This window comes from Podarcis muralis, chromosome 6 (assembly GCF_964188315.1).
Source record: "Podarcis muralis chromosome 6, rPodMur119.hap1.1, whole genome shotgun sequence".
NCBI lineage: Eukaryota > Metazoa > Chordata > Lepidosauria > Squamata > Lacertidae > Podarcis > Podarcis muralis.
This window is the reverse complement of record NC_135660.1, coordinates 56116094-56137331: the sequence shown is the minus strand read 5'-3', so window position 1 is coordinate 56137331 and position 21238 is coordinate 56116094. Positions and strand designations below refer to the sequence as shown.

At 37.6% G+C, this 21238-nt stretch overlaps 1 protein-coding gene across 1 annotated transcript in view; it reads right to left on the bottom strand.

Annotated features, from left to right (window-relative positions):
• Nucleotides 1–1306: 1306 nt before the first annotated feature.
• Nucleotides 1307–21238, bottom strand: part of ABRAXAS2 (abraxas 2, BRISC complex subunit) — a 29213-nt gene continuing 9281 nt past the window's right edge. Inside the window, exons 2-9 of the mRNA XM_028729990.2 lie at nucleotides 18919–19009; nucleotides 18227–18263; nucleotides 13918–13984; nucleotides 11940–12130; nucleotides 10120–10239; nucleotides 9135–9219; nucleotides 6608–6722; nucleotides 1307–3433 (exon numbers count right to left, since the gene is read on the bottom strand). Coding sequence (XP_028585823.2) covers nucleotides 2964–3433; nucleotides 6608–6722; nucleotides 9135–9219; nucleotides 10120–10239; nucleotides 11940–12130; nucleotides 13918–13984; nucleotides 18227–18263; nucleotides 18919–19009 — 1176 coding nt within the window. The 3' untranslated portion in view covers nucleotides 1307–2963. The remainder of the gene's footprint in view (nucleotides 3434–6607; nucleotides 6723–9134; nucleotides 9220–10119; nucleotides 10240–11939; nucleotides 12131–13917; nucleotides 13985–18226; nucleotides 18264–18918; nucleotides 19010–21238) is intronic.

The following is a 21238-nucleotide window of genomic DNA, read 5'->3' as shown; positions in this document are numbered from 1 at the left end:
GTGTTGATGGCAATGTGAAACCCAAGTTTTTTGTGAACTAAGAAACTGCTGGAACAAATCAGGTTTGTGTCTGGCCTATGCCTGCATGGCAATTCCCAGGTACATTGCCTTAAGCTTAGTTATGGAAAGCAGAATAAAAATACAGGAGGATACATATAAGTGGGGCTCAGACAATCAATCCTCTTTGCAGAAGACCACGCTGTGCAATAGTAAACCCGCTACAAAAGCTAGACCTGTTTCCGACCACAGAACACTTACCATCCTGCCATTTAGAATACATCTCAGACAATATATTAAGCATCTAGGCAGACAAAAGCAAGCTGCCACCATAGTAATGAAGATTATAATCACTTGTTTTCTTCAGTGGTGATAAGGGAACAAATCTAAGGACATTGCTTCTCCCCATATTATAATTTGTTTTTACATAATACAAATGTATATGCAAAATAATTGGATGAGTTGTTAGAGAAAGGAGAAAAGGCAGAAAATTAGTCTCCAAAAGAGAAGGTTAAAAACAAGTTACTGCATGGAAGTTCCTATTCCCAGCTGAGTCTGGATCCTAGTAAGAATAATGGAAGAGGGCTCATATTCACACCAGATACTGCTGATGGGACAAGCATTCCATCTGTGTTATACAGGCATTATGGTCAGTCATAACCTAACACATAACCAGAGATAACAATTACAATGAACCAATAGGGCAGGACGGTCAATGATGGTACTTCTACTGGAGATAATTACGCAGGTTTGTACGGATTCTGAGTTACTTAGAAATTGATGCCAATGAAGTGTATGCCTCTGTAACCTCAATTTATGAAGAAAAAGGCAACAGATTTAAGACCACAGGTTTTATAACATTATATGCGATGTAATATTTCAACATCATGATTTTCCCACTGAGAAATTAAATATGTCAATATTTATAGAAGTAATTTGTGTGTATAGAAACATATTCAACATTATCCAGACTCAGCTGAGTCACCCATGCAAATGGAGTTGCTACCTCCAAAAGTTGTTGTGATGTACTATGCAAAGTAAGGGGATATTTATTAAATTGCTGCTGCCAGTCTTCTGTTGCAAGGATTATAGATATTTGCCATGCATGAGCAAATGTGAATGGACATTAGAAAAAGTGATTACCACTGTATACAAACCATAATCTCATGGGTGCTCCTCTTTACACTCAGCCAATAGGGGAACCAATATACAGTTTTGTCAATCATTTGTTTCATTGAGGGGTGGATCTTAACACTGCTTTCACTTGCAGATGCGTGATCTCACTGCAATGAAACATTGCTGACAGATATTAAAAGATAAAGGATTAAATAAGATTTTATTGTCACATTTAACTGCTTTGTCAGAGATGTACATTAAAAGTTTGAGTGAGATAAAAATAAAATTTCTTGAATGAACTGATGAGATGGCAACAGCACTTATTTAACAAACCAGCACAACAGATGCTTGTAGATACCCAAATTTAATAAAACCCAAACACACTTTTTGTTAATTAGAACAGACTGCAGCAATGTAAAACAAAACATATCATGTTAAGGCCAAATAGTATGTTAAGTACTGAAAACAGAAATGTTTATAAAGTCCCAAATGTCCAAGGAGATAGAAGTATTTTTTATCATATTTCAAAGCCACTTGGTTTTACTTAGTACAGACAACAGAGAGGCAAACAGACAGATGTGGGATTGTTTAGCTACTGAGTTTTTAGCTGTAGGCAATCATATATCTAAAAGAAGTCTTCATGTGGGGTTTTAATCAAGAGTTGGATTAAATAAAACAAAGGCGAATTGTTACAGAATTAAAGGTTTGCCATTTGCTAATTGAAGAAAATGCCTAGTTCGATACTTAGTGGCACTATTTTGCATCTTTTGGGCAATTTTTCCCCTGCAAGCATTAAATAAAAAATATAGTAAGTGCATTCAAAAATTATTTAAACGGATTCCACTTCATGCCTCGCAGGTTCTTACCCCAACATGAGAAGAGCTATAGTTTTAATTTAAGAGGAAACCCTAGGGGATTGCGCTAGACAGCCTCTTCCATTCTCCAGGACTTGCTATTTATTTATTTATTTAATTTATTTATTATTGTATCCCACCTTTTTCCCTAACAGAGACTCAAAGTGGTTTACATAGTAAATATGGATTATTTTGAAAGTTGTATGAAGTTTTGCATTAAATGTTCGGTGCCTGACAGAAATGACCACATTATTTCACTACTTTCTGCTATGTGCTCTTCATTATTTTTAGAACAAAAATGCAACTGATGATAGTGTGGGAAAGTCACTTTAAATCCACCAAGGTCAGAGTAGTTATGCTTAAGACATTCACTGATGATTTACTGGTAATCACTTTTCTACATAAAAAGGCAACCATAATTTTAAGTGATAGACATTAGGCTAGTAGAAAAAGATTGAAACAAACTTCATCTCTATTAAAAGAGCATGCAGAGAATATAGCTCACATTTGTTCCAATCAGGCTGTTTGGAATTATCAAAGGTTTTTGTTTCTGGCAATGATCTATTTGGCTTCACCATTAAAAAGCCTGCTGATCAAAGTTCTTAGAAATGCCCCCCTCCCCCAAAATTCAAGGCATGATAGTGCACGAGGTAAGCTTTGATTTGAGATAATTAGAGTGCGCTTAGTTGCTAAATTCCATTTTTTATGGAGAATATGGCAACAAAAGCCACAGGATTCCCCCCCCCCCCAATTTCACTTTGCTTATTTACCAGTACATCCATGAATTTCATCAATATTAGTAGTTTGATTATCCTAATGATTCAATTACAAAACTTGCAAAAATGTATCACAAAAGTGAATAAGCCATCTAAGTTCAAGTCTTCTACATCTGCTGTGCACAATAATCCACTTTTGTAGCTCATTTCCTCCAAGTTAAATCCCAAAATATTTCTGTAACATTTAGGAAAGATAGTGCTATATTAAGCTCATGTTCCATTAGATCTGGGAGATTTGAGTGTTCCTGGAATCTCCATCTGCATGTGTCAGGGGACGAGAATTTCTTGTCTGTGCGTATTCATTGTCAGATGACTCTGTAGGTTCAAGAAAATTCTCACAGTCACTGTCTTCTGATTCATTAACATTGTCACCGACAGTCGCCTGGGAAGAGGATGGCATGGATGTTCCATTGCCTGAAAGCTTCAGTCCTGTATTTGTGGAAACATAACTGGAAGAGCCTACTGCTTGAGGTCGAGGCATGAAAACATTGCTTTCTAGAACACCAGGGCGTATGGCACTGTCGTGATTGATTACACTCAAGTCAGCATAAGGAGGAGGAGGATCAGAGGCATCGGGTTCTTCAAGATTACTACCTTCTGCAACAAATCCAGCATGGGACATTCGGGGGATAAATATAGGCTCCAAGGTATCATTTGACATTTGTCTGCTTAAGATGGCCTGCTGCAGTCCTACAAAAAAGTGGAAAATAAATGTAATTAGCTGTCAAAACAAGGTATCTTAATGTGGCAAACTGTATAAAATTTTGATATCATGGGTATTGAAAAGAAACTCACAATGCACATATGTATTCAACTATGTTTAAGTAAGTCATTTGAGTGAAAAACTGCCAATGTTAAACTGACTGAACTAGTTTTCCTAGAATTCACTTTGCTAGTACTAGCATGCTTCATTAGTGCAATGTCTTGCAAGAAGTTAAACCCAGTGCCAAAGTGAAGTGGAGCAATTTGGTTTAGTTAACTCAAATAGACAGGATTTCTCAAAGGCAGGCACTAACACAAACCTGATAATAGGCTGCTTTAGGTGCATTTATTGCCTCTCAAAAGAGAATTCCTCATGGGCAAAAAAGAATGGTACAGTTACAGCAGATTATATATAGCATACATGTATTATGCCTCACAGCAGAGGATTGTACTTATGCAGGAAAAGACTGAAGTAAAACCATTTAAGCAATTTCAATTGGCTATTATTTTGAAAAGCCAAAGCCAAAACCACAACCTAATACTGAGAAGTATGCTGATTTTTAGGCAAGAGAATTCCTAACAGCACCTGAACCACAAAACCATCAGATACAGATTTCTCATTTCTGACCTCTTTCCTCAAATGTTACTGAGACCAACTGGGATGAGATCTATGTATCTCTGAACTATACAATAGTAACTTTGATTTTGATTCTTAGCTAATGAGGCGCTGAGGTTTTGAACACTAATTTAGAACTATCACATACCATCTGTCACGGACAAATGAAACTAAACATGCATATAATCTTTTCAAAAGTCAATCTTCTAATGTCAGAAGCAGTATTTTGTGTCTCTAAAATTGAAGGTTATTTTTTCCAAACTCTTTTCAATACTCCTTTGGTTCTTCTGCACAGTGTGGAGAGAATGCAGTGGGCAGAAACCATGCAAAATGAGTTCTACCACACTATCAGGCCTATTCAGCTCTCACTTTGGTTACTTGCTACCTTACACTAAAAGCTTCTGCTTCTTGTCTTATGTCTTTCACAGCATATCTGAGCAATGCGGTTTCATCAAAATAAATCCCCACCACAAGGCAATTAGACAAGGGAGTGGATAGGACAGCATAATATTAAAACAATAGGGTTTGAATGAGCCCAAAAACTGTAGAGAAACAGAAATAACTGCTGTGTAAGTAACTGTATTGGCCCAATTTTATTTTAGGGTTCTAAATGAATGGCATAGGGTTTTACCCTTGTCAAAATATACAGTCAAACCTCAGATCCCGAGCACCTCTGTTTTGGAACGTTTCGGCTCCTGAATGATGAAAACCCGGAAGTAAATGTTCCGGTTTTCGAACATTTTTCGGAAGCCAAACGTCTGATGCAGCTTCTGCTTGAGTTGGAAGCCATGCCTCGGTTGTCCAACATTTTGGAAGCCGAACGGGCTTCCGAGAATGGATTACGTTCAACAACTGAGATTTGACTGTAATGCCTGATTTTAACATGGATAGTATACTGATAAGCAAGTAAAATCAAACCCCAGGGAAAAGTAAGCATGAAAGTGGAAGGCATTCAAGAGCTAGAAAAAAATAATCTGTTGTACTTAGTTATAACTGAAGAACTTGTTCTATACTTGCCACTACCCTAAAGCTTATGTACTTATGGAAAATCTAGTGACTGTTAAACCACTCAGAACTGCTATGCCCCAAAATCAACACACTGCAGAAAGAAATATATTATCCTTCCAATACTCAAACTTGGTATTTAATGGGTTATCCATCCAATCATGTTTTGAACCGTCATGTATATTGGAGAACTACTTGATAGAAGATCAGAGTAGCACTTAAAGGCCAGGATCACATTCAATACGTCAGAAGCTACATTTGAAGAGGCAACAATAAATAAAAAACAAACATTGCTCCCTAGTGCTGAAATTTCCATCGCACATTTATCTGCCCTCAGCATTTACTGTTTTCTACTTTTAGCACCCCCATATATGGCCCTCTCTATTTCTCAATCCACATTTCCTATAATCCTATTTTTCTTTAATCTTATTCCTGATTTCTCCGCTAAGCACTTGCTTGGACTTTCACCACATTCCATCTAGTCATTTAAGTGCCAGCTAATATAGGAAATATTTGTGTTCATGAGTAACACAAAGGGGATATGGTCCAATCCAAAGTGAATTGGCCCCCATTAAAATTTTGTTTAGGAAGTTACCCAGTACATATTATGAGTTGACGGGAATGGACTTAGAAATAGAAAACACATGGCTTCCCACTCAGCTATTTATAATTGGCAACAAGTATAATCTAAGTGGTTCCTAATTGGAATGGAAGAACTGCCAGCCATATCCATAGTTTAATAACTATGAAAGCTATACTTCAGATATAAGACAAGCATGTTTTAAGGACACACTTCATTCTAGAGCCCCAGAGAACATACAGCGTCTTTCACATCTCAAGATCATAACTGATGCCCATCATTCTGAATACTACAATTAAGTGTCATATTTTGATATTTTCAATGAACATCCCATTCCACGTCTACATTAGCAGCAAAGTTCCCATCACTACTAATATAATCGTCTCCTAGTTTAACCCTTCCCCTGCTTCTTCTAACACTATTTTTTTCTGTTTGTGCTGCAGTTACTCCAGCAAAGATTATTGTGTTAGGCAGGAACTGCATCAGGGATTATCTACCAATTTACAAAGAGAACTGGAACAGTTTTTAAGAATGGTCAAGGGGAGGGTCATCCCCAATTCTATAATTGTCCCTGTTCATTAGCTTTCCTTACCCCACAGAATTAAAGTATAAATGATATGTCTGATATTTGGTCTAAGGAGGTGGCCACTCACACAAAACTAGATTACTGAGGTGGTGTATGGTATCATTTCTAAATACCCAATGTGATATATGTAGGGCTCTCCAACCCTACAAAGCAAATTGGGTGGCATGTGTGGAATACATCTTTGTTACATACAAAGATGGACACAAATGGATATCACCCTTAGAAAAGGGTCCGGAACAAAATGCTATTGTGCTATGCACTAAACTCTAAATATTGGATTTGTTTCCAACTGGACTGTGTAACGGAGGCACTGCAGAGCTAAGGGTTCGGTCAATTTTCCCAGCCAGGTAGAGAATATTTACAGAAAAGGCTTACTTATTTCCTGCTCCTTTTCTTGTTTCTTTTGCAAGATTTGTGTTTTTAGCTTATTGACTTCTGCCTGGAAAATTTCAGCAGCTTGTTCACTCTTCTCTACTTCTATACATACTGCCTAGGAGAAATACACAAGGTTAGTGAAAATTCATGTTCAAAAGCCTTAGTAGAAATGCAATGTAGAAAAATCAAGTTCCAAGACACAGCCACTGTGAGATTTTCATAATTCATATACTATGCACCACTTGTGACCAAACCTCAATTACTGTGGTAGAAAGAGAAGTTGCCAAATTTCAACTCTGGGCATCATTGTAAAGTACTGAAGGAATGAAATACAATTTGCACTAAGTTTTAAAAACTTATTTCTGAGTAGACATGGTTAGGACTGTGCTGTATGTTCTTTGGAATTCAATGTTGTTTACGCCCAAGTAGATGGGAGTAATTGCACTCTTAGCAGCCAGATTTTGGCTTCATACACGGCCAGTGCTAAGTGTGCTGATGGCCAAGCAACAACTCATAAACCCTCGTTGAAAACAGATAATGCTCTATGTCACCACCTCTCAATCATTACTTACTGGAATCTCAGAACGGTAATGCAAACTGATTTTATGCACTGAAGCAAAATTGCACGAGGGTCATGTAATAATCAGGGCAGGTCCACTCACAGCCTGGGATGTAGCACTACAAAAACTGTAAGAGTAGTCCCAAGCCACTAATGCTGACACCAGCTTTGGCAAACCAAAACATTCACGTAGTTATTTGGAGGAATGCAAGAGAATGGCCACTCTAGCTGGTGCAGTGCAAAGTTTATTTGCACTACAGCTAATAAGTTGGGATGAGCAGCCTGCTGAAGAAACAGTTTAATAAAAATCCATTTATGCCATAATTGCAATGTATCTAGTGAATACTGGCCAGGTGGGGAATATATTGGGAAGAGGCTTTTTATACGCCTGACTGTTCTTTAGAACTTAGAAATGTAAAAGTTAGATGAAATATTATTATTATTTATTAAATTTGTATACCACCCTTCATCTGAAGATGTCATGGCATTTCACATGGATCTGTTTTTTTCCTCTTTCAAAGAGCTACGAGAAAGAATGTGTGAGGACTTAATATTTGGGGAAAGCCTAAGTCAAAGTTCACAGACTAGCAACTTTAAACGTAACAGAAAATAGCATAAGCCCACAAAGCATGCACAGGCAGGTTTCTTTAGGTCACCTGTGCACCAACATAAAGCAAGGAAAGTCACATCCCTACAAATATTGGAAAGGGTGATTTCTGGAAAGCAAGTGCTTGCGTTTTTTTTAATTTTTGCTTCAGACAGAGGTTCAACACACTTGCATGATAACTGCAATTACTTAATGTCAAATATATTTTAAAAAAAGAATAAAACATAGAGATGCACTATTTAAGAGAACCACTAAGGGTATTAATGTTTGTATGGATGCTATTGATCACAGCATGGATCATATATATAGAATATATAAGTGTGCCTCTGAGCATGTGAAAACAGCCCTTCCATCACTGCTGAGAAACCTAAACCTGGTTAGCTATCTACCCGATGAACACTTTTAGTTTTTTATATCTGTTTTGTTTTATTGAACATCTTATGTATTTCATATTCTATATTCTATTACTGTAAATCGTTCTGGGACTCCTCAAAACAATATATAAATATATTAAACTAAACTACCAGATGTGTATGTTATGAATCTGAAAAATAAAGAAGCGGCACAAATGATGCAGTTTCAAATCAACCCACAGGATTCAAGAATAAAAGGGAGATGGCAACTTCATGCATAGCGGGAGTAGTTATGGATGCTTACTTTACTACCGGTAATGCCATAAACCAGGTTTCAGGCACATAACTGGGGCAGCTACTTAAGTGTAAACATGCAGTTATGGCCTTAATTAAACTTTGGCACAATGGCATCCAGACCTTAAAAAGACCAGATAATAGGCAGTAGGGTCTGAATCACAGAAAAGGAAGGACTGGAGCAAAGAGGGATTTCCATTTTCTGCTAATTTTAAACGCTATAGTATTCTTTAAAGATCCCTTATCAAATATTTAACACACACACACACACACACACACACACACACACACACACACACAAAGAGCCTTAATGCATTATACAGTAGGGCCTCAATTTTGAAATCAAGTCCAGTGGAGAAAGCCCTTCAGAAGAACGCAGCCACAAAGATTCAGCATTTTGCCCATGCAGACCCTAAAGTGAGATCTGGACATAGGACAATTTGGCCTATCTCCTTGACAGCTACTTTCAGTCTTAAAGCAGGGAAAACTTGTAATAGACAATTATTACCTACAATTCTTATGCTATAAATTTCTGTTCTATTAAGCATTATTAACTAAATATTTTAATTAGTTGATTTGACTTAATATAGCTTAACTATTCACAATGTAAGTTGTTCGTGAAACATTTAAATTCAAAATGAAAGTTTTACTGTAGCTTTGCATTAGTAAGCAGAGAGTTGTCACAATAAATACAGAACATTAAAGAAGAATTACCTGTGCTTTTTCTTGAAGTGCATTATAAACCTGATATATAGCCCTGATGTCCTTCATCACACCATCTTTATCAAAAAAAGCAGTACTAAAAATACATCAGAAATAATGTGTTAGAATTGGGCAAATCCTGCTTTTCCAAGATGTCTTTTACCCTTCAAAAGGGTTTACCTTTCAGAGCCATACTCCAGGAAGCAAGGCTTGGACTGCTGAAGATGTCTGAAAAGGATAGCATCTATGATGCACCCTGGACTGACACAAAGCTCTTTGACCCAGCAGAGGTTTCGATTTGCAGAAAAATGAGGGAGGCCATTTTTGTCAATTCCATTTCCCCCTGCAGTTCTGTGTGCCACTGCACATGTTGCTCCAAAGGGTCCCCAATCCAAGCAAATTGACCAGGGGGTTAGGTTTTGCAGGGGAAAGGGAAATTGGCAAAAATTGCCTCCTTTCCTGTTCCACTGATGGAAAGTAGATTAAAGAGCCTTCCATCAAGTAAAAAGACACCATTGGATACAATCCAAAGTTATTTTTGCACAACCTGATGTTATATTAACACAAGAGAAACATTTATTCCACAAAGCAAATAGACTGAATATTTATTGCACACAAAACAAACAAAAACAAAAAACAAACCATGACAAACTAAAAGCCAACAAGGAGCCTCATTTAAGCCAATAAAAGTCATGCACATGGAGATCTTCTACAGTTAACGTTGGTCACATTAACATTGCTTTTCTTGATAATTTGCTTTATCCCAAATAAAGTTTTTGACTTATTTTTCTGCTTCTCTGTACTGTTTAAAAAACAGCAGTCATTAAACAAAATCAGATATCCAAGAATGCTCTAGATCTGCTCTTGGTGATATCTAAGAGAGTCATGATAACTGAAATCAATGGATCCGCTGCAAGTGTGACTAAGTTAGCGATCACATGCATTTATTTCTAGGCACACCAAAATGGCATTTGTTACATATTAAAACAATGCTCACCCATGCTCCTTAATAACTTTGGTATAATTTTGGGAAGTATTTGGCACTGAAGAGACCTTGTATTCCTGTTGGCTTGTGTTGCCTAGATTAGGAATAGTAAGTGACACTCTTTGATTATACCTGCAGAAAAAGTTTAGAAATATGAGGTTACTTTCTGTAATGTTATTTCCCTACAAGAGATTCCAGTCATAATAATCACCCAGAAGAGCCTATTGCCTTACTACCTCCCCACAATGATTAGGGTTTCAAAAAGCTACAATTAAGAAGGAAATACAACCTAGCAGTTGCAAGTAGAAAATAGGTATTGCTCCAGCGGGAAGGTAAACGGTGTTTCCGTGTGCTGCTCTGGTTTTGGTGTTCCATTACACCAGAAGTAGCTTAGTCATGCTGGCCACATGACCTGGAAAAACTGTCTGCGGACAAACGCCGGCTCCCTCAGCCTGTAAAGCGAGATGAGCGCCGCAACCCTAGAGTTGTCTGTGACTGGACTTAACTGTCAGGCGTCCTTTATCTTCACCTTTTTTTTACTTTAACATACTAGTTATGATCTTAAGTGCTGATACCCGAACAAACCATTAGCAGTAAGTAATGACTACAACTTGCAGCTTACTCCTAGTAGTACACCAAGAGCAGGGGAGAAATGCAGCACTCATGATTTCTCTCAATGCACCAGCATGCTTGCTTATACGCAGCAAGTCAAAGCTTGCAGTACATGCAAACCAGAACATTAAAGGAATGCAACCTAGCTTTTGTTCACCAAACTATAAAATATAACTAACTCACTGCTGGAAAATGTTAATGATGGCTGTATAAGAAAGAGGTTATTACCCACCACCACTAGAACCAAATAGTTTTGTTTTTTCTACATAGATTTTTAAAAAAAATGGTGAAGCATAATATTTAATTTTTAAGTCACATTGATTAAAGCTGTTTCCCACTAATTATCAGCTACAGTTTTAGATGACTGCTCAATTAATTAAAGTTTGCAGTCCTATATGCAAGTACAACCAGATCAGCTATAGAAAGCCAATTTGTGATTGGGTCATTTTCATGACTCTCAAATATTTTAGTTTCTAATTACTCTTATGGGCCACAAAGTATCTTTAATGAAGAGACAGCAGAATATTTTACTAGCAGATATATTGAGAGAGTTTTCAATAACAATAATAATGTATTTGTACCCCACTCATCTAACTGGGTTGCCCCAGCATGATTATGATTATAATCACGATTATGATTATGAGACATAATGGCATCCACTAAACTAACAAGACTCTAAAAATGAATCCTTCACAAGTTGGTTTTAAATAAACTACTACAATGTGTCATCCAATAATTATACTTACAAATTCCTACATTATATTTTCCATATACAGGCAATGATCAATTAACCGATGGCACATGCATGCACAGCGCTGAACCCAGAAGTGACCCGAAAACATCAGGAAATGAGTCACTAAAAGGGCAGAACAGGGTGCGGGGAGCTTATACATGCTCTGCCAATGCATGCTTTGGCCAGGAACAGAACCCCTGTGCAAAATGGTCATTGGCTGTAACTCCCCTTTCTGGATATATTACTCAGCAGTTTTGTATAATTAGGGGGAAATCATGACAGCTTCCAAAGAAGAGCATATATTTCTGGATTTTGCCTGTGGATTATGTCATCTGGTACAATACACACCAGCTATTTAGCACTTGAAGCAACTGAAACACTCAGAGGAAAAGCAACTTGCACATCATCTGTGACTATTACTTTTTTTAATTAAAAAAATCATTAAAATGGACAAAAAGTTTCCCTCCACATCTTATAAACTGTTTACCTTCGGTTTGGTCTAAAGAGAACATATTCTAAAGCATGTGTTGAGTTATTTGCAGTTGAGATGAAACTGAAGAGAAGGAAGACAAGATCAGGCACTCCAAGAATCTGTGTCAGCTGTTTATGAATGATGTGTTCTCTATATGACATTTGTTGCTGGGTGTTTCTCCTAAATCTGTACCATCCAATAACGTTCTACAATAAAGATTGAATTAGGGAGTATTAACTGAAGGATAAAAATTGCATCTCAAAAGTACATTCAATATAGATTAATTATGAAGTCCCAACATGATGCCAGATTATTCCAATCAAAGAAATAAATGGCATTCTGCAAGATAGCATTGTTGCAATCTAGAGAAAATCGAATCCCTTCATGTTACCAACAATCCCATGCTTTAGGAAATATTACACTTTGCAGTGACAGGAAAACTTCTGATTCAAAGACAGCAGATATTATTACTGAAGTACATTCAATTTAACTTGCATGCTGCTTATCACATGATCCTTACAAGCTTCTTTTCCCTCAAGTCCTTATGTTTTTCTACTGTTTAAGTAGCAAACCCTTTTATGCCTGGGGGCCACATTCAAAGTTATCCAATGCTCTGAGGACCGCATGACACTGTGTGTGTGCCACTCTCTCTCTCTCTCTCATACCGCAGGGGAGAGAAAAATCTCATCTTTAAGTTGTTATGGGTAAAGAGAATGAAAGCTCTCAGCTCACACTACTGCAGCAATGGGGTTCAAGAGCGCCCACTCTCCTTGCTCATCAGATCTGCATTCTCATCATCAACTGATCTGGACAGAGAGATTGAAACCTCTCTGGTCACACCAGCTTGATGGGGCTCAAATGCAACACCTCCCTTTCCCAGTTTAAAAACGCACCATCAATGCAGCCAAATTGTTGAGGGGTGTGAGGAGCTGCTAGAAATGGTCTGCAAAGCCAAATATAGTCACTATCAACCTCTGCTGTAGATACTAAGAAAACAGTACTAAGATACTACAAAATTTCCCTTCTTCAGAACTGGAGTAAGAAGAATAAATAGAAAAGTGTTATTGCATATTTAACTGTGCACAATAATTCCTACAATTATTTAGATCTTACTTGAAAGGAAACTAAAAGAAACCCCTCTCTCTATTTCAAAGAGAACGGAAAACATTTTTTCCATGAAAGCCACAGGAAAGATGAAAGCGATGAGGAAGTTCCACCCGATTATCAGCTGTAACTGAGAGTCAGGCTGCTGATTGTTATGAACCACTAAGTCCCTTTTAAGATTTTCCCCCTTTCATTTTTAAAATAAATTTAGAAAGATATAGAACAAAACACAAGATATGGCAGTGCCCCAGTGAACTAGTGAGTACAATAAAAAAATTGCATGAAGAGAAAAACCAACTACAATTCTAAAAAAAGTCTTTCCACACTGTTGAGTGCTGACCACATGAGTTAGAAGTAGTGGACACTCCTCTGCTGTGGTTATACTCCTTTGGTAGGAAGTTACAGAAAAGTAGTGCTAGAAAACCTATTTTCTAAAAGAAGTATTGGGAAATTCCTTTGGGGTTATATCCTACATCTCATCCTATTTAACACTGACATGAAACTGAATTCAGTCAAGCAAAGGGAGCAACAACTACAAAAAAGTTAACATTTAGGCAATTCTTCTTCACCAGTCCTACAGGATTCAGAGAGATTGAGAGATGGCTCAGAGGAGAGACAGAGGGCAGAGGTCCCCATTATCAGTTGCCTGTGAATGCTCACTGGGATACTTTCCCTTCTTTTATTTTTTTCATATCCTTTTTACATACGGTGTGTGAGTGTATGTGCCCTAAGTGGCCCCAAACACTTGGGACAAAAAAGGTTAGCCACGCCTGGTCTAATATTTAACATATTTCCCTTCATCATTCTTTGTGATAAAATGTTACGTTACTTTTTCTTCAGGCCTTACCGGTAGCACAGAGGAAAAATTAATAAGGAAGTGCAGACTTACTTTTCTCTGATCTTTAAGAATCCTATCCAAATTCTCTTCATTGACTTTGCCCGCATAGTCATAAAAGCTTAAGAAAGAAAAAAATAGGTTTGGCTTAGAATCAAGTCAGTGCTGTTTAGTGGAATAAAATGTAATATACTGTAAAGGTGTGTCTGAGGCTGCTTATTCACTACATCCATGAACGACTAAACCTTATAGAAAAATATTATGGGGAAGTTAAACAACTAAGTTATGAAAAATAACATATGTACCCCTGAAAAAAGTCTGCTATTAAATGTTGAGTTTCACAGGTAACAAATCTACAGCTAATGTTTTTTAAAAATATCTCAACTAGCTCTTGCTCACATGTCTGTTACTTATAACTAAAGGTCAGGAGTTCACCTGCAGAAGCAGCATTCAAGACCAAAGCATCCTTTTTTGAGTTGGAATATTGTTTAGGGTTTTTTCTGTTGGGGGTGGGATTGTTGCTGTTTCTGATTTTATTATTTTTTGTATCTTTATTTTAGATCTTAATATAATTTATGTAGAAATTGCTTAATTTGGTTGTATTTTTTATTGATTGTTTATGACTACTTTTGTTGTTTGTGATTATGTTTTTTTCATGTTGTAAGCCGCCTTGAGCATAGTTTGAATTATGGAAAGGCGGCATACAAATAAAATTATGTACATATGTATGTTTCCTTTTGTTAGAAACAGATGCTTACACTTTAGATCACTGTCAGTCTGTACATGCTATGTATCCATTCAACACATAATGGGCACAGGAGTTGTGTGTAGACAGCGGTATAGTATGGACCAGGCATATACATTTATGTACGAGTAAGCCTTATCCACTTTTATCTCTGTGGGTATTAGATGTACTGTATAAGCGGAGCATAATCTCTATTCAAACACAACACTGTAAGGAAGGAACAATTAAGTAAGGCAAACACACCCAGTATCCACACTCAAAACACCCACTGTGTGTAGAATACATATAAAATATGCATTTTTAGAGATTTTATAATGAGATTTGTAAGGCATGTCTTTGAAATGAAGATGCATCCATCAGTTATTATCAGATAGCATTTTTATCTCCCTAAAAGCAGTTCTAAACAATTAACTTTCTTAGCCTCCATCTCAAAGAGGTTAACATGAGAATCACATATTTATATCAGCATCAAGCTGGAGCCGTCATTTAACTGAGCATACATAGTAACTAAAAACCACAAATTTCTACATCTGAAGAGAAACTTAAGTATATCCTGTATTAGAAAATGACATTCCTTCTAGACTGTGATGGGATGATGAGCTGCTTGTGCGTAAAATGCAAGTCCCTCAGAGTTTGATCAGGTTTTCAAACCTCTGCCTGTGACGGAGCCCCTCCGGCATGGCTGCGTCAGTCGCTAGCAGAATCCGAAAGTGGTTGCTTTCGGAATCGTTTCCAACATAAAAGCTCCTTAACGGAAACACGTCTTCTGGACTCTCGGCGTGACAGTTTCCGGCGAGGAGTGGGTGTCCCTATAGGAGGTCCTGAGACCTCCCCACTGTTTTCGCTGGAAGCGTCTCTGAGCCATCCCTCCGACTCACTTTCCCTTGGAGTTCCTCCTCTCCCCCTACTGGTTCCCTCTTCAGCTGCTATGTCTCTCTCAACCTCAGTGAGCCTTTGCACCTCCTGTCCTTCCGATGGCAGTTCCCTGACATAGACTTATCTGCCAAATTATTGGCCTCTTTGTAGAGGAAGTTTATAGTACATTACACTCATTGACAGCAGTCAGTCTAATAGAGAATTTTTCTTTTTAAAGTATTGGGACACTAAAGGCACAGTAAAATAGGCATCTATTCCAACCATGTTAGTATCTTATTTCACACAAGTGCTACTATTTAGCAAAACGAAGCCTATTCTTATACAGAACAATGTCAAAGGTTGCATTTCTCTTAAAATTAATCACTATCAGATGCTGTGCATTGTGTACAAATTCTTATTCCTGTACATGTTTAAGTAAAACAAGAGGTCTAAACTCCATTGACAATAACATTATATAATCTGAACTGAATTTATTTTTTATTTTAATGTATTTTTATTAAAGATTTTACAAAGGTATGTGCAATGTCTCTCTCTCATATTTTTTTCCACGTAACACTTTTTTGAAAAAACAAAACAAATTGGTTTCATTTGTTGAGACATTAGGAAGAATAGGGGGAAAGAGGTGGGGGGGGGGGAGATGAGTGTCGGTGGGGCCGGGTGGTGATGTTCTGAACTGAATTTATAACAAATGTTTTTGTATATATAGACGCCTATTGCTTTCAGCTTTCAACTTTGCTATGTGGAAGTGCTGGTATTTCTAGGATTGGCAGAAAGTTTCAGACAACTTCTAAGAGCTAGCATGGTGTAATGGTTACCACTGGACGAGGACGTCAGAGGCTAGGGTTTAAATCCCCACCTGGCAAAGCTCCCTAGATGATCTTCAAGAAGTTAAAAAATTAAAAAAATGTCCAGTAGCACCTTAGAGACCAACTAAGATTGTTCTGGGTATAAGCTTTCATGTGCATGCACAAGACAATTTTTTTATTTATTTCGACTGCGTCAGACCAACACAGCTACCTACCTAAATCTAAATTCAAAAAGTTACCAATTCTCAGCCTAAGCTATCTCACATAGTTTCGAGGATAATATGTAGTAGGGGAGAACCACATACATGGTGTTCAGTTCCTTGGAGGAAAGGTGGAATATAAATGTAGTATCATAAAAACATAGAATTAGAGTTGGAAGAGACCCCTGAGTGTCATCTAATTCAACTCCCTACAATGCAGGAAACTCAACTAGATCATACATGACAGACAGCCATCTAATCTCTGCTTAAAAACCTCCAAGGAAGGATAATCCACCAACTCTTGCTGGAGTCTGTTCCACTGCCAAACAGCTTTTACGGTAAGAAAGTTCTTCCTGATGTTTAGTCAGAATCTCACTTGTTGTAACTTAAATCTCTGGAGTAGAAGAAAACAAGCTTGCTTCATCCTCCATGTGACAACCCTTTAGATATTTGAAGATGGCTATCAGATCTCCTCTCAGTCTCATCCTTACCAGACTAATAAATAAAATGCTCTAAAAAAGAAGAGAATCCATAAAATTGGAAAGCTCTTGGACACAGGGGGAAAAGATGCAAAGGCCACCATCACTAGTGACATTTTCTCTTAACATGTATCATGCTTAAATAAAGATTTTAAAAATATGTTTTTGTAAACCACTTACAGGATCTTTTTAATTTTTACAATTATGTGGTATATAAATTTTATTAAATATCTTCATTAAAACATCATGTCAATAAGTGTGATAAATAAACCGGCTGGAAATCTTGAAGAGGATAAATACATACCAAGCAATAATTTTATGGGACTGCCTCAATTAGCAATAGCTATACATTTAACACATACAGCATCAATTGTATTACATACAGATTGTGGAATCTGTAAAATACGATATGGCAAGAAGTATTCTGTGAATGTGGAGAGCCAAAAAATGAAGGAACTGAACCACCTAAAAACTTAGGTAAAGGTACCCCTGCCCATTCGGGCCAGTCTTGCCAGACTCTAGGGTTGTGCACTCATCACACTCTATAGGCCGGGAGCCAGCGCTGTCCGCAGACACTTCCGGGTCACGTGGCCAGCGTGACAAGCTGCATCTGGCGAGCCAGCGCAGCACACGGAACGCCGTTTACCTTCCCGCTGGTAAGCAGTCCCTATTTATCTACTTGCACCCGGAGGTGCTTTCGAACTGCTAGGTTGGCAGGCGCTGGGACCGAACGACGGGAGCGCACCCCGCTGCGGGGATTCGAACCGCCGACCATGCGATTGGCAAGTCCTAGGCGCTGAGGACTTAAAAACTTACTTCCTATTAAATCACTTGGTACAAACAGGGCAACTTGGCATCTGCATTCTTTTAGCCATAACAATAAATCCACATATCCCTAGAAAGCTAGTAATATTTCTAAGTCTCTGAAAGGATAAGCTGAATTTTAAAAAAGAATTTATTTTTAAAAGGAGACTTTATAAGGAGAAAAGACTCATTTAGGTATTACTCTTAATGTGATGCATTGCAAATATGGGAAATAATGTATACAACATATGGGAGCTCCCAAGCGCATTCAGGATTTATTTTTGTTCTTTATAAAGTTGAAGGATGTTCTTTCATAACACCTGTGGTATTGATTTAAAAATTAGTAATTAGAATATTAGACTGGATGCTCATTCTGACAGTTATACTAATGCTGGTTTCCGCCCACCTACAATTGGCACAGAGGAAAAAGAAAAAGATGACAAAGTAACTTACCTAAAGAGTTTGGAACAAGGCTCATGATTATGGATATCTGTAACAAGAAATTGACAGTGGAAGTTTCAGTTATACTTTGCGTCAAGTGGAAAGCTACCAAGATGTACCCCACAGGTCCCCCCCCAAAACATCAACCCAAGAGCAAATACCCAATTCCATTTCCCTTAGCATATATAGAACGTTTCTAACATCAATGAAATTAACCTATACAAGTGTTTTGCTCATTAGTCATATTATTTTTACCATAATCAACAAAAGGGCACTATTCTACGGATATTGGAACAACACTTAGCACTTATAAACATGTAGCCACACTTCCAATCCAGTGGCTTCCTTCCCCCTTAGGAACTGAACTGTATTTCAAGCACAAGAAAAAAGTATGTAACTCAGCTGTGTATCTGCTGAACTAGAAAAACATGTACCCAGGTGCAAATGGCCTCATGAAGTAACTGCTCTTTTCTTAGCTACCTGTTCCCGAAGCCCTGAAGTGTACACCTGGGACATTTTATCATATGCCACAGAAAGTAGAAAATCAAGTAGCAGTAGTGAACAGAGTTCCACATATTTCTGTCAAGAAACTTATCTGACCCATTTTTGTTAATTCAAAGCATTAAACATGGGAGTGAAATGAATGAATGAATGAATGAATGAGGTTCAATTGCAGTGCAAGTTATTAAACTGTAGCTACTTACCAATAACTTGCAGAAATTCAATGTTGCTGATTTGAGAGTCACTAATACTAAACGTCTCCTCTTGCCTTATCTCTCCCAAAAGAAATCCTTCCTATAAAATTCAACAAAATAATTATGATTAATGACAAAACCTACAATTGTACTCCATCATGTTTTATCTTCATGCAGTTTTCATAACTACATGTAACTTAAATTATTAAGGGCACAATCCAAGGTTTCACAAATGGACCTCTACTCATAGAATAATAGAATCGTACAGTTAGGAGGTACCCCAAAGGTCATCTGGTTCAACCCCTGTAATGCTGGAATCTCAGCTAAAGCATCCATGACTAATGGCCATCCAACCTTTGCTTAAAAACCTCCAAGGAAGCAGAGTCTACTGCCTCTCATGAGAGTCTGTTCCACTGCCGAACAGCTTTCACCGTCAGAAAGTTCTTTCTGATATTTAGTCAGAATCTCATTCTTGTAATTTGAAGCCATTGGTTTGAGTCCTACCTTCCAGAACAGGAGAAAACAAGCTTATTTCCTCTTCCAGGTGATAGCCCTTGGGATAGCTGAAGGTGGCTATCATATCTCCTCTCAGTCCCCTCTATTCCAGGCTAAACATTCCCAGCTTCTTCAACTGTTCCTCATAAGGCTTTGTTTCCAGACCCTTGATCATCTTAGTTGCCCTCCTCTGCATATGTTCCAGCTTGTCAACATTATTCTTAAATTATGGTGCCCAGAATTGGACACAGTATTCCATGTGTGGTCTGACCAGGGCAGAACAGAGTGGTATGTAAGGACACCATACTTCTGTAGATGCAGCCTGGAACAGAATTAGCTTTTTTGCTGCTGCATCACACTGTTGACTCATGTTAAGAGTACTAAGACCCCTGGATCCTATGGGGTTAATAAGCTTTCTTTCTGAATCAGAGTGGGCACATGTTCTAGCTAGGATCATTCCAGGGTTGTGCATGTGCATTCCAGGGTTGTGCAGACTAAACTTCCATTCATGCAGTAGGATAAATTCACTCATTAAAGAGATAGATTGCTAAATCAAACTGCCAGGATGGCTCAATAGTAGCCTCATGCAATAAAGTATGTTATATCAAAGACTGTTAAATGTTTTCCCTTTATTTCCTGTGTATTTAAATTACACTGAGATTTTGTATATTCATTATATATAGTGGAATGCCAAAAAATTCTTCACTGGAATATCACTGAAGTTGACCGGTTAAGAATTTATTTTGCACACAATACTAACCTATGGCTTACCACTGCCTCTCTTCTCCTCTTATGCAACCAAAATGGCTTCACTAGTATATAATTTCAGTTTCCCTGAATTTGGTTTCAAAATAAGCAAACTTCAAACCATGGGTTTGTTTCTGACAAGAAGCAGAGATTCAGAAAAATAAATTGGGGGGAAATGCTGGTTAAGTCCTTCACTTAGCTGAAATAGAGGAGGAATCGGGAGTCTACAAGCCTGACGGTTTGCTTTGTCTCAGTTCCAGCTTATACACATAGTGAATGTGTGAATGTGGCCAGTGTGTCACATGGGCCCCTGCTGGAAATATGAAGCAGGTTCACAGAGGCAGAAAAATTGGGACCTTTAGATTCTATTTACGGAACACAGCATTTTCAATTCTTAGCACAGGACTTATGTTTACATCCTATCACATCAAGACTATTTTCTTCCTACAATGAAGTCAGATGTAACCCAAAAAGGGGCTTAGAAAGATATGAAAATAAGAGCAAGACAACAATAAAGCTTGCTGAATAGAGAAGGTAAAAACAGAAGCTTAGAACTTCTCTTGTTCTCTGTAGTCTATCCTAAGTACACAAATGGAATTTGAAAGTTGGTTTCTTCACTTCACTATTGAAAATAACATGCAAGCTACTTGGTTCTGAAATAATGTATAGAGCAAGCATTCCACAGATAAAACAGGACTACAAAATGCTATCAGAGAACACAAACCAGTGCATACAGTATTTGCAAAAGCTACGATCCAGTAGCTGCATACTGCAAAAAGTAGGCACAACATTCCTATTTGGGGCTTTGGAACAGCTTGCACTTTAAGAAGCTTGCCTTCCAGAGCAGACAACAGAATTCACTGATCTGAAGTCAAAATTGTTTAAGTTGCAAACAAAAAGTTCACCTGAAGGACAAAAAGTACTGAATTTAGCACACAGATCTGTAAATAAAATCTGTAAATAAAATTTACAGATCTGTAAATAAAATAATGTAACAGAAACCAAAGATACCATTAACTTATTTGTTTGCTATTTATCAACAAGCAAAATAAAATTAAAATAGGCCTGTTTTCCTAAAACAGTCATA